At 39.3% G+C, this 13,829-nt stretch overlaps 1 protein-coding gene across 6 annotated transcripts in view; it reads right to left on the bottom strand.

Annotated features, from left to right (window-relative positions):
- MEIS2 (Meis homeobox 2) overlaps positions 1 to 13,829 on the bottom strand; it is a 190,288-nt gene that overhangs the window by 7,114 nt on the left and 169,345 nt on the right. For all 6 annotated transcript variants that reach the window (XM_074955756.1, XM_074955757.1, XM_074955761.1 and 3 more), the window contains one exon: positions 1,310 to 1,368. In XM_074955756.1, the coding sequence (XP_074811857.1) occupies positions 1,310 to 1,368 (59 nt within the window). The remainder of the gene's footprint in view (positions 1 to 1,309; positions 1,369 to 13,829) is intronic.

Genomic DNA, 13,829 nt, shown 5'->3' with positions numbered 1-13,829 from the left:
CACTGAAACACTATATACAATATCTTGGCTGTCGCTTTAAAAACAGGTTGTGTTTTTATGAGCTGATTATGTTACCAGGACTATAGAATAACAATGTTATGCGGGGGGCCTAATAAACAAGTTGGTCAAGTCAGTCCTCTTGCATAGGATCTGCTTCTTTACTTACCTTTAATGCAGAACAGTGGAAGTGCCTCTCAGCACTAGGTATTTTTCTTAATGAAATAAGGACCTAGTGTACTCCTTACTAATTATTTAAAGTCGAGCATCTGGAGTTGGCAATGCAAGACACTTGTGGTCAAATCTATTACTATTTTAAAACATAAAAACATACAGTCACCTACTCTAACGTGTGTGGACATCACTGCTCATGTTTACAGATACACTTTGTATTTGGTTTAGTGTTTTGTGTGGTTAGTTGCTTTAGGGTTTTCTCCCCCCTTTTTTTCACCTGTTAGAGGAAAAGAAATTTAATGCCACATGGGAAGATTTTCCCAAAGGCTTAATAACCTTTTCAAATCTTTAAAGTGAAGCAGCAGGCGAAATCACCATCAAGTTAAAGCCCTTGTTAGTGACAACAGTCATCACCACATGGAGAACAGTTTTATCCCATAACCTCATTGCAGGAAACCACAACTCCCTCGTAAGCTAAGGAAATGCATATTACAAAGTAGAATGATTAGCACTGTACCAGTTGTAGTTCTGAACAGTTACGGCTTATGAATGTTTTAAAAGACTCTAAAAAAAAAATAAAAATGTTGCTACAGAAATCATGTATGTTAACGGGAATAGATTTGGTGCATTCTTAAACAAAAGTAATAATCTTTTAATAATTTTTTTTGGTCAGTATGGTAGCATGTCAGACGCTAGTTGCATATTGTGAATAGTCAAAGCAAATGAATGGATACAATGAGTTTTACAGCTAGCCCTACAGAAGTGAAAGCAATGCATACACCAAGGAGTTGTGGGTAGCAAGAAAATGAGATTGTCCTGCTGATTGGATGCAGACAAGCAATGAGTAATTCAAGAGCTCACAGTCAAACAAACTGCTTGTGGCACTAGTACTTGTACCCAATTACCAATTCAGAGAGAAAATAAAAAGCAGTTTCAGTAGAGTCAGGGTGGGAAATCTCCAATTAGCACCAATTAGTGAAGTTGCTTCCTACAGCGGAATTCTGGGGACATAAGAAAAAATAATCTCCCAGAATGCCTAGTTGAGGCATTTATTTACCAGGTGATGGGACTCCTGAAGAATAACTTGATGAGGATTTGCGCCTGTGGGACTTGAATACAGATACTACTTGGAACTTGCCTGCTCGATTTGACTGGTCAATCATAGGCTGTACTATTCTTCTTCTGGCATTAATAAACCTAAAACAGAACAGAAAGAATAGAAGTCCATTCATCAGCTTGCTTCTGTCTTTTAAGAACACCTTTGCTTTAACTCTGGCAGGGATTCAGTGCAATACAGCAGCATGTAAAAAAATATATAACTTCACTTTAGAAGATTTCCCTGAAAGTGCTCAGAAATTGTAACTTGTTAACATGCTTATCTTACTAGCCAGTTTAAGACTGGATCTACCAGAAGGCTGTGAACAAGTAAATGTGAATGAAAACTTGTGTTACAAGACAATTGTTTCTCTAACTTCTTAGAGTAACTAGGAACCTGGTTAAAGTTCACAGGCTAGAAGACTTTTTTTTTCTTCATCATAGGGGATTCAGCTACCCTTGCAGCTGGCCATAAATGAAGACCAGGCTTTGCCACTCTGTGCTTTCACAAGGTATTGTTAGGTCAGCAAAGCCATCAATTAGGCTGTCTGAAGTTTTATCACCAGCACAGCAGCAATAAGTGCTGGCCCAGAAAGACTTCTGCTCTTCTGCAACTCCTGCAGTTTAAGCCTGTAAAGTCAGGGGTCATTTAGAGGTCAGTGCCAGCTGGGGGCGACCTTTTCAGCCAAGAGTGGGACACCCAAGGCAGAGCATTAAGCAACTGCTGACCATAAACTGAGGCACCTTTCAACTCAGTAGAAAGAGGGAGTTGTAGGTACATGTGTTTAATATTAGGCCCAAAAGAACTTTTCCTCAAATCAGGTACCATAGCTGGAGTAGTGGCCGAAGCGTTTGAGCATTAGGTAAAGCCAGTTGTTTGGCTAGTAAGCCTGAATTTAATTTGGTTGGTAACCCACAAAAAAAGTGCTTGCATATTTTCTGTTAGTTTAATGCACAGCAATCCACATCAGCTCAAACCCAGTAAAAATACCCCCCCCATATTATTTATACAATTTATTCAAAACAAGGCAATTTTCTATCGCTCACAAACCACACTTGTTTTTATTTTTATCCCTGTTCTTTGTGTTTTAAGAACACTTTCAAGCTTATGTTCAGGTTTTGTCTGGTATTTCACAGTTCAGACTTCAGTCTAGTGACCCTTAAGGAGTGCTAATGAAGTTGAATACTAGTGTTTAATCCTCTTCAGAAATACTAACATGCTCATCATCCAAAACAGCCTCCTTAACTGCCATTGGGCCTGATCCAAAGTCCACTGAAGTTAATGGGAGTTTTTCAGTCAATAATGGAAAATTCAATTAATCAGCTCACTTCGTAGAATTCTAACACTTACACAGCTGGGCAGCCGACATATACTATACTAGCCACTGTGTCGCTCCCCTCAGGTTAAAGTCCATCAAAGATAACAAAAGACAGTACACCTTTGTTTAGATCTCCTGTAATCACACTGGTGGGAATTCCATTAGACAGATGCATAAATGCTACAAATAACACCAAAGGGCTTTTTTGCATCTCTATGTTTACATCCAAAACAAAGGCATTCTTTATTCTTCAAGGAAAGTGTAGCTCAGTTGTCAAAAATGTCATCCTGCCTCTGAATTAGTCAAGAGGAGACTTCAAGTATTAAAAATAAAAACAAAGAATTGATTCTGTTGCTCATTTCTTCAGCTAGCAGTGATTTCAACTTGGTGGAGGTATTTCCTACTCTAACACTGTGACTTCTAGACACAGTTTCCGTCCCCAAAGACAAAGGTCTCTGATAGGACTTAATTTGCTTAGCTGCTTTCCAGCAATGTTAGCAAGTTGACCAAATGGGGGCTGACCTGAACCTTCTGTATCCAGCATGCCTTTTATCAGCTAAAGTTAAGGCCAATAGAGATTAAGAGAAAAGCCTGATAAGACTGTTTTCTCTTCTCCTATGAGCTTCTAATGATGTATACAGATGGCAAGGTTTTAAAGAATGCAATGAGTGCTTATTTGGGCGGCCTGTAAAAAATCATAGACAAGAGACCCTCCCCCACTTTTTGTCTTCCGAGCCCCTATTTTCTTCAATCCAGCCACTCTTTAGGGCAACTAAATTGCTTTTTCAGTTTTTATTTAAACCCCAACCACTTTTATTATTTACATCTGGTGGTCCCCTTATTTATGTCCCTTTCCACTTCCCTCCCAACACTCCCTTACTCACAGGGCTGCAAGGCATTATGGTTCTTCAGTCTCAGCAGGAGAACTCCACACTGCCTTCAAACAAATAATTAAGGGGAAGGTTAAAGGTTCACCTAGAGGTCATAGCTTTGGATACTGGTCAGAATGTTTACATTAGTAAAAAAATGGGCGTCCTCTGAAGTGGTTTTTCAATGGGGTTTACACAACAATGCAGGGCATTGAGAACATTTTAAGTCCGGAAAGTAAAGTGACTCAACTGGCTCACATGTATGAGCATACAAAATTTGGTTTGACAGTGTTACGTATTCAACCAGGATACTGGCTTTATGGGATGAATTTTGAAAACCCAGCCTCTGTTTCTGCATGCACTTGCCAGCCGTTCACTTCCAAAGGAAGACATTTTGCCCTCGGTTTATTAAACCCATAGGAGTAATTCTAGCTCTTCTGTATGAACTACTCGATGATTCAGGAGGTATTTTTTGATGAGGAAGCTGAAGCCCTGAAAGTGAGCCCCCAAAGCTGTACTGCCTTACAGAAAAAAATCCACTAGGGAGACTTGTACTAAATTATAAAGCCACATATTTCCAGTAAATGCTGAAAGACCACCATAGATATAATTGCTAATGAACATAGCACTTGAATTTGAACCCTACTTTCTAGGCGCTCCTTTTTGTTCCTCCAATTTTGCACATACAAAAAATTGCAAGAGCAATTGATGTCACTTAGACATGCAAGTACCTTGCTGTAGGGGGCAGGGGTACAGACAAGTACTTAGACATCTAGGTTTTCAAAGGAGCATAGGAGAGTTAGGCATCCAAATCCCATTGAAATTTAATTCCCTTTGAAAATCCCAGCCTAAAATTGCATCACTTATGCCCTCAAGTAACTATATCTGCAAAACGTCATCCGAAATTATTTGTATCAATAAAACTGCAGATGCAAAAGCAGATGTAGAGTTCAGTTCAGGCTGAAAATCAGGTCCAATATTCATTAGCAATGACTACATCACATAAACTGCCAGCACAACTGGCAGAAATGCACAGAATAGTGTTTGTGTATTATAATTTTCATGCACCATCAATGTGAATGATGCATAATAGACAAATGGAAGCCATAGTCCCTGCCCTAGAGTCTAGACTTTACATTTTCGGAAGGCTTTTCTTTTAAATGCCTCAGGGTGTTATTTTTGGGATCAAAATAAAGCAAGATCTAGTCCTCGCAAAATATTTCAGTTCATGTATTACAGAAACACTGTAATGTTACTTTGGCAGAAATGTTTTTAAGGGATATTACAAGACCAGTGAAAAAATTAAACAAAAGTACAAATAACACTATTTTCAGCATTATTTGGGCCCCTATAAAACAGGAATTCACAGCTCTGTTCCTTAGCATTAATTGCCAGCCTTGATGGTTGCCTTCACCCAGCCAGCAAAGACTGAAAAGGAAAAGGTGAACGAATCATCTCCAATGGAGAGAACTGCTCTATTATTAATCATAATAATTATTTGTATTCTAGGAGCACATAGCAGTTCCAACGAAGATCAGGGCCCTGTTTCACTATGTCCTGTACAAACACATAATGAGAGACATTTCCTGTCCCAGTCTGAGTAGCCAGGATAAACAAAAGGTAGGATAAAGGTAGCATTATTGTTGTTCCCAGTTTATAGAAAAGAACTGATACGGAGGGAGATTAAGTGACTTGCCCAAGGCCATACAGGGAGTCTGTGTCAAAGCCAGAACGTGAACCTAGATTTCTCCACTCCCCATCCTGTGATCTGTCCAGTCCACCATCCACATAACCATCTTTCCTCTCTCCATCCATATTAACATTCAGGCACATTGGCAGCGGTGTAGGAGTGAAGCTCACATTGCTGCTATATGTGCCATACCTGTTCTGGGTATAAAGAGGGGACTTCAGCCTCCAGGCTGTCAATTTGATACCTTTCACAAGCTCTACATTCATACACATGCAGAATTTGGCCCTTACCCTGGAATGATAAACGAGGCATGTATTGTTAAGGAGAATACATGTAATTGGTGTACTATGTATAATGCAACTCTCACTCCCATCATCTTGCAGATTTCAGATTACCACCCCTACTAATTCAAACAGTAGGCATTGGCTATGAAAGGAGGTATTTCTGTTAACATTGTTACATAAAGCAGTCACATAAATGACACAGGGTCAAAATCTATTCGCCTTTCTCACTCAAGTGGTTCCACTAATTTCACTGGAGCTTTTTGTGTGAGCAAGTCAAACAGGATACAGATCAACATGTGGACATTTAAAAGAAATCTCATTACTTCACAGTGTTTTATCTGTGCTCAGCCAAAAAAAGAGCAGTAAACTAGTGAATTCTACAGTTCGCAGAATATCTTAAGTGTAGTTAGGCATTTTGCTTAGGCAGACCAGCTGACCTAAGCTTCTTCTCATCTCTAATTAGCACCATTCTAATATTTGTAAAAATTGCAGCTATTCAAATGACATCACTGTTTTTTAAACACAAACCTGTGTTCTATATTTTGTAAGAAGTCATACACAATATTTAATTGCATCAATACATGTAGTTACGATATTCTATCTGAAGTCACTTCAGAATGATTTTAAAGTCACATTTACATAATACATTTTAATTTTATGATAAACCATTGTTTATTCTGCTAAAATTTCAGAGAAATACTAATGCAAACTGCAAAAGAAAATATTCAGAAGATACAGATCTCTTGGTCTGCATGCTCAAGCATGACACATTAAAATACAATTTTTGACGTTTGCCACTGGTTTCATTGTACAAAATTTCATTTTTTAAGATATGGCTCATTCCATTTGTGAGTCAGTCGGGGATTAGTATCTGCAAGTGCACTAGATCCTGCACTGACCTATACTGGGCAGGTTGCTTCAACCCCACTGTAAGGCTATTGGAGGAAATTCATTTCACCTGCATAAGGCCACAACAGTCTGGTTTTACGTGGGTGAAAAACAGCAATGTTTGGCAATATAAAATTCATCCCGAACCTGGGACCAGACTGGCTGGTTGAAGCACAGAGTGGCATTCAGCCCCAGTCACTACCTTAGGTTATAGGCTGGCAATGTGAGACCTAAGTGGTGGAGTGTGCTGGTCCTCCACAGCAAAGTGAATTTCCCTTCTTGAGAAGAAGGAGGTAGAATATGAGGCCACAGAGTTTAGCTCTAAACTTCCTCAGTATCACTATGCTCTCTTGATTCCACTTAAAATATCCATAACAGACAATGACATGTTAAAATAACAAAAATTCTTTACATCAATCAACTCACTGCATGCATAGAAAGACCCTCAACTCTTTACCACTGAAAAAAAGAGAAAGGAATAGATCAACAAAAAGAATACACTTCCAGTCAACTCCAAAGACTAAATACAGCAGTGCCTTGTCTCAAGTTACATTGTAAGCTGTTTGGGGCAGGAACCATGTCTGCCTGGGTGTTTGTAAAGGACAGAGATCCTGACTAAGGATTCAGAGTAGCAGCCGTGGTAGTCTGTATCCGCAAAAAGAAAAGGAGGACTTGTGGCACCTTAGAGACTAACAAATTTATTTGAGCATAAGCTTTCGTGAGCTACAGCTCACTAAGGATTGTGGCACTAACTTAATAACAACAAGTAATAATAATTATAATAATAATCATGTTAATATATTTTCTTTATTATTAAATGTGAGATCTGGCCTATCGAAAATTCGCACCCCTGAGAGATGTAGTTAACCCAACTTAAGCCCCAGTATAGATACTGCTAGGCTGATGGAAGAGTTCTTCCGTAGACCTAGCTACTGCCTCCGGGGGGGGGGGGGGGAGGACTCATTACAGTGAAGGAAAAACCACTTCTGCCACTGTAGCAAGTGTCTACACTGAAGCACTACAGCAGCATAGCTGCAGCTGTGCTGTTGTAAAACTTGTCATACAAACAGAGCCTGATTTTCAAAGGCTTTTAGGCAGCTAAAGATGCCTCTCCATATCAATCCAGTCAATCCAAATCAATAGGAGTTAGGCACCTAACCTACTTAGGTGTTTTTGAAAATCCCACTCGGCAGCCAACTGCAGCTTTAGGCACCTAAATACCTTTGAAAATCTGTCCCTTAGTACTTATGAAAGTTACCAGACTGAGAGCCCTGGAGCCTGAAGTCTTCGACCCAGCTACTAGATACAACAGTGAGCGTGCTACTGCAAGTTTTTCCACAAAGCTCAACCTATGTGCCTCAACCCTGAATTAGGAGGTGTCAATTCTAGGGGTAAGATAGTAACCCGGGCTCTGTGCCCTTTCATAGTTTTGGCCACTACCATATCAGGTTAGATTACAAGCCGCTAACTAAGAGTAAAATTCTCTGCATCCCATTTCCACCACCCTGAGCCATCCAGTGGAATCTTTTGAAATATTCAGTGCTCCATGTATCAAAGCAAAATACAGTTTTGTTTTGCGTAAAAAAAAATTGTTGTTCACAAATAGTGGTAGGAGTAAGTAGTGATAGTTTGTTCACAAAATATAATACACTTTTTTTTTTCCTGGCAGGTTTGTTTAACATCATTACATGGCACTTAACACTGCATGAAATGGCTGTTTTCACATTGCCCCCATTCAGCAAAGCCCTTCAGCATGTGCTTAACACTCACTGGGATTTAAACACGTACTTCCGTGCATTGCTGAATATGGGCCTAAAACAGGTAAAAACTCCAATGTCTGTAATTTTTGATGGGAGAATTAATCTTCGTCCTAATGACATTTCAACATTCAAACTGTGAAAAATGTCAATGTTTTGGCTCAAAACCTTTTTTGGTTTCCATTTAAACTAAGCCCACTGTCACTCAACAATTTTCTGAGAAAAAACACATAATTTGTCTGGTTAGTTGTGAAATCTAATTATATTTTGTGACTTTGAAATGAAATGGACAAAAAAATTCACATGGAAAGGTTTTCTAATTTCGTTGTGATTTTTTTGCTGAGCACTGTTCATGATGCTTATGTATCTGACTCATTCCTACCATACCCTGAATGTGTAATTTCAGAGGAACAGAGCTATCTGGAAGCGTGGAATCTGAGAGACTAAAACTGCAGCAACGTTTTAATATCTATAAATATACCCCCCCTTTAAAACTATTCATTGTTTATCAATCAGATTTTTATTTTTGCAGCTGAAATCTAACCATCTTGGTTTGTTTAACCTTTTCACTCTAGTGTGTGTTTTGAACTGACAGAATTAGGTTTAGGTGTCCTTTTGTGTATGTGTGAATATATAAAAATGGCTGATAAACCCCTTGTTTCTGCTTCACTGACTCTATGCCACACCTGTTTGCCAACTCTTATGTGCAGCATTCCTTATAAGAAAGTATAAAGCTGAATGTAGACACTTGGATGTGAGCCACTCAAAAAGGCTTCCTTAAGTTAAGAATATTGAGCAGTGGAGTCACTTATATGATTGATTTTCAAAGAGGGGAAAAAAGAGGGACGTATTTCTTGACAAAACTTCTTAACACAGGATTGGATAACTTTGTTAGAGGCGTTGTAAGTATCCCAGGGAAGATTAGGCTATTTTAAAAGTGGCAGGGCTGGCTGCCTATTAGATAGTCTTTGTTCATTGATGGTTCCACAGACCTCTGCCATGTCTTGTATGTCACTTATAAAAGTATCACCCTCATAGAAAGTGGCAATTTTGGAAATTACACTATGAGCACTCAAAAGTCTGTGTATTTCAGTATTGCCAATCCCAAATGTTCAAAACCCATGAGACAGGATGCCCAAAAGCATGAGAGTGACTTAAAAATCATTATATCTATATATATATCTATATATATATATCTTTATTTACCTTCTGTTTTTTTGAGACTTTGGGGAACACTTGAGTTACATTTTCAAGCATTTATCCACAAGCATGAGGGCTAGAAACTTACTTTAGAAAGAAAGAAAGAAAGAAAGAAAGAAAGAAAGAAAGAAAGAAAGAAAGAAAGAAAGAAAGAAAGAAAGAAAGTCAAGATTCTCACCTAACCACTTTTTCTCTGGGAGATGGGACTTAAGTTAAACATGAAATACCATGAAACTCCTGATAAAATCATGAGAGTTGTCAACACTGGTATTTATTTAGCTCACAGAAAATGTGTGTCTTTAAACATGTAGCTCTTTTACCAGGTTATATTCTGGAGCATGGGAAAATGATTGGGCTCAAGCCAAGAGTTTGAGGGTTTTTTGTTTTGTTTTAACAGCCTGTGCTTGTAGTACATAAACTGAAAGTGCAAATGCTACAGAGTTACACTTGTTTATTCCACGCAGTAGGTGTTTGCACATGTGGACTGTATGGGAATCTCCCCTCTGCAGTAGTTTGGGGGCAAGAAAATGAAACCATTTTTTTTTGTAGACAGAGAAAGTGAAGACTGAAACATACAGTGTTGACCTTAGGTTTTGCAGAACCCAATACAATCATCACTCCTGACTGTTTTCCCCCATTTCAACGGGCACACAGTAATCCCTCGTCCTGGCTGCCTGCCTCTGCCCACTTCCACATACTTGTTTATGTGCTCAGTGGCCCCTGGTGACCTCCTCCACTGCATGTAGCAGGAAGCCAGGAGGTGGAGCCAAAACATAGCTTTCCGAATGGGACGTGCAGATGGAGAAATCGCTGTGTGCTGTGACCTGCTGGAGTCAGATGGGACCATGCATGACAATATGGATTGGTGCCCTGGCTCCATGGCTGGCGGGCTGAGCGCATATCTGTGTCCTTGGAAGGGGGGGACCATACGCTAACACATAGGTCACGTAAGCCTAGTGTTGCCACTTTACATATGTTGTCTAATAGTCATATCCTGTAGAGTGCAATTAATTTATCTGAGTAAAAGTTGTATCTTCATTGCTACAATTCCATTTTGGCCATAAAAAGTGAGCTAGCTCCATGACTGAGTACAACCCCATTTGTACTTTGTTAAATTGTACAGTGGAAAGGGGATTGCATTACCCATGATTTCAAATATACTGTGAAACCGCATCATGAATGAGAACCAGTTAGAGGAATAAATCTGTTAACAGTGAGTTTAATGAAGAATTCCCGCTACACAAAGAAACCTCTACACACAGATTTTTCATTATAAGCTTTCATGATATTTTAACCTAGGTAGGAAATTATCTTTTATTTCCCTTGGAATTCTGAATGATAATAAACACAATTCAGTGAATGTAATCACACCTCATACCACATAACAAAGCATCCCAGCAGGTCATGATTTTTGTAGCAATGTCTGTTACTCTTTCAGAATGCCATCAGATTATTCATATATGGTTATTTATCATGCACCGTAAAACCGATCTTTCAAAGGTACTTGAAAGGAAGGGAGGAGACAAACAGACAGAGTTCCTTAGCTATTCATATCTTAAAGATAAAATGCTAAGTCAATAGACATAAGTTGTAGTATATTACCTCATCCTGTACTTGATTTATTGCAAATGGGAAGCAACTAGAAACTAAATTACTTTGAAAGTTTTACTACTGACATTAAAATTCCAGGTCTGTATACATACATCTTATGGAGACTCTGAACACAATTTTAGCTAATTTGGCATGTACTCTACTTTGCTTGCACTGGACTGTCCACATTAAAAGTGAATTCAGACCTTTCTATTGATTCTTAACTAACACTTGAATTTCAAGATGTGTTATTTGTCATGTTAAACTCACAGGATCAGATTTTGAAAACTGGGAGCTGCTAAGTGTTCAGCACTTTAAAAAATCAGGCCACTTATTCAGGCCCTTAAATGCAGATTTGGGATCCTAACTTTGGGCATTTTTGAAAATCCATATTTTTGTGATAGTCAATCAAATTAAAGTCACTTACAGAAATTCCTAACTAGTTCATATTCAGTTTTCAGCTATTTATAAATTAACCTGAAGGGGAGAGCTCAGCTATAAATTTAACCTCTGTTTAACTTTGCATCTTCATGATGAACTAAACATATTCATTCCGAATCCTACTTCTCAGCGGAAACGACCGAAGTATTAACTTGCCAAAAATGCACAAAAATGTTTAGCAATTATGTATTGGATGTGTCTGAAGAGATCAAGGTGCACTCACATGTCCCATGTTATGGATATCTCTGATTAGCTTGTCATCTATTCTGAAGAAGATGTAGCTCGATTCGCCTATGCTGTGTAGCAGGCCAGCTGTTAGCTGTCTGTCAAGCACCTAAAGTGGACAAGTAGTCCAGGAGCAAAAATGTCACTCCTTTGATCTGGCAAGGAGCAGCTGCTGATTTATAGAGTAGGACTTTGTTCTTCCGTTCTATTTTACTTTCTTTCCTAAGGCAGAACCACAAAATCCAGCAGACGAAAAAAAAAAAAAGTGCCGTTCTCTGCAACATCAACAAGCTCTGACAACTGCAACAGGGTTTTTCTTGGCCCTAACAAAGCTCTCAGGCATCTCCTTTGACGCTCACCTTTCCCCCCTCCCTTCTTCTTTTTGCAATGTGGTAGTTATTGTTTAATTCAGCTTCTGTAAATGGAATGGACTGTGGCCAGCAAGCCTGGGGCATAAACACACCTGTATGAAAGAAGCCTTATTGTAGCAACCATCTACAACCAACCTGCACATGCACCACCAGTCTGTGAGTTCAGAAGGAATGCTCCATTTACCCTGACAGCAAATTTTGTCCAAAGTGAACTATTCTTTGTAGCCACTGTCCTGTCTTGGCCATGCTTGTATATTTTTTTCATTGTCAGTAAAGCTTCAAATCTGAAGGAAAAAGGATTAGGCTGGGAAATATGTATTTTACCTATCAACCAGTGGACCTTAGGAAATTGGATCTTAACAGCTTAGTTTACAAAATCTACAGCCAAAATAAATGTATAGAAACACACGACTGAAAGTCTGAGAACTGCTAATCCTAAAGACGTTCACACTGATGCAGAGGCAGAGCTTCTGTGGCAGACACTTCCAGCTTATATCAACCTCAGTTTCTTTTTGAGAAACATTTTGGGAAAAGGTATTTAATAAGCAATGGATTTTGGCATGATTACAGTCAGAACATCACCTTGACAGCATGGAGTAAAGTTCTGTTCAGGGTCATATTGCAAGGAGCGGAGCAGCTTCAATAAGGTGCTGAGTACCCGAAGTGGGGTGCTGAGCTCCCATCTCTCCCACAGAAGCAACTGCAGAGTCACCTCTGTGAAGCTGACCCCTTCATCCAGTCTCAAGTTTATTAAAGGGAAAAAAATTCTGTAGGCCACAAGCAGATGCCGCACGGAGTTACCGTGTTAAGGGGTGCATAACCCTGCGTGTAGAACGTTTGCTAAGAAGCCAGTATGTGTTCAGCGTTTCAGATGGGTGCGTACCAGGTAGATGCCATACTCAGACTCCTTAATACTGCAGGCTGACAAGAGGAGGAAAAGGGTTAAAAAACAAAGGGGGGGGGCGAGTTGAGTGAGGAAGAATTGCAGCACCACGATCTTCCAAGATGAGCACATGTTAGCTTGTGGAAACAAATAAATACTTGCACAGCCAAGGCCCTAAGGGAGGCAGGATAATGATGATCTTCTACAGCATAGCATAAAATGATACATTAAAAACTATGTTGTCAGTGGAACAATAGAATATTAAGCAACAGTCCATAATAATTGGAGAATGTTTTAATTTAGCTATAGATAACTTTCTCTGGCTGGTGGCTACTAAAGTATACACGAGAGGAAGGGGAACTAGTGAAACAATTAGGAGTAATGGACAGAATATATATATATAATCTCAGAACACACACCCACATGTTACAGCACCTATCACTGAAGTACCTAATCACTTCCCAAGTAAGTTGTAGCTACATAGTGATGTCCATACTTTTCTACTCCTTGCTCTTGCTTGGTTATAGGAGGCTCTGTTTAGGTTTTATATACATATATGATCATGTTCATTTCACCCCTTTGATCACTCCGCTTATGGTAAGCAGGCTTTATCAAAGAGGAGAGTCTTGAGGCTCAGCATGAGTGCGTGGCATGTTCAAAGGGGTTATCGACATGAGAATTGCTAGCTCAGTGGGGTAGGCTTTTCTTCAGTGTCTGTACAGCGCCTAGCATAATGGGGTCCTAGCAATATTATTATTCAGGAGTGGTGAAGGCAGGAGGGATGTACTCAGGTCATCCCAGTCTCATGCTGATAAAGCCTTTATATCTTTCCACACCATTGTGTATTGAGTGTATCCTATATGTATCACCGAAACAATGTTTTAGGACCACCTTAGAGAGTCTATTAAAAACTTTATTGCAAATGTTTCTTTTAATGTTGTGCCTATGATAACAGGGGCCGAAACTGCTGTAAGCCAAACTGTGCAGGCCTCAGAGAAAGGAAAATTAAAACAAAAAAGGTGAGACTGCTCACTCTCCCACATGCA

This window comes from Natator depressus, chromosome 6 (assembly GCF_965152275.1).
Source record: "Natator depressus isolate rNatDep1 chromosome 6, rNatDep2.hap1, whole genome shotgun sequence".
Taxonomy (NCBI): domain Eukaryota; kingdom Metazoa; phylum Chordata; order Testudines; family Cheloniidae; genus Natator; species Natator depressus.
Note: the sequence above shows the minus strand (reverse complement) of the source record. Positions and strands in the feature narration are given on the sequence as shown.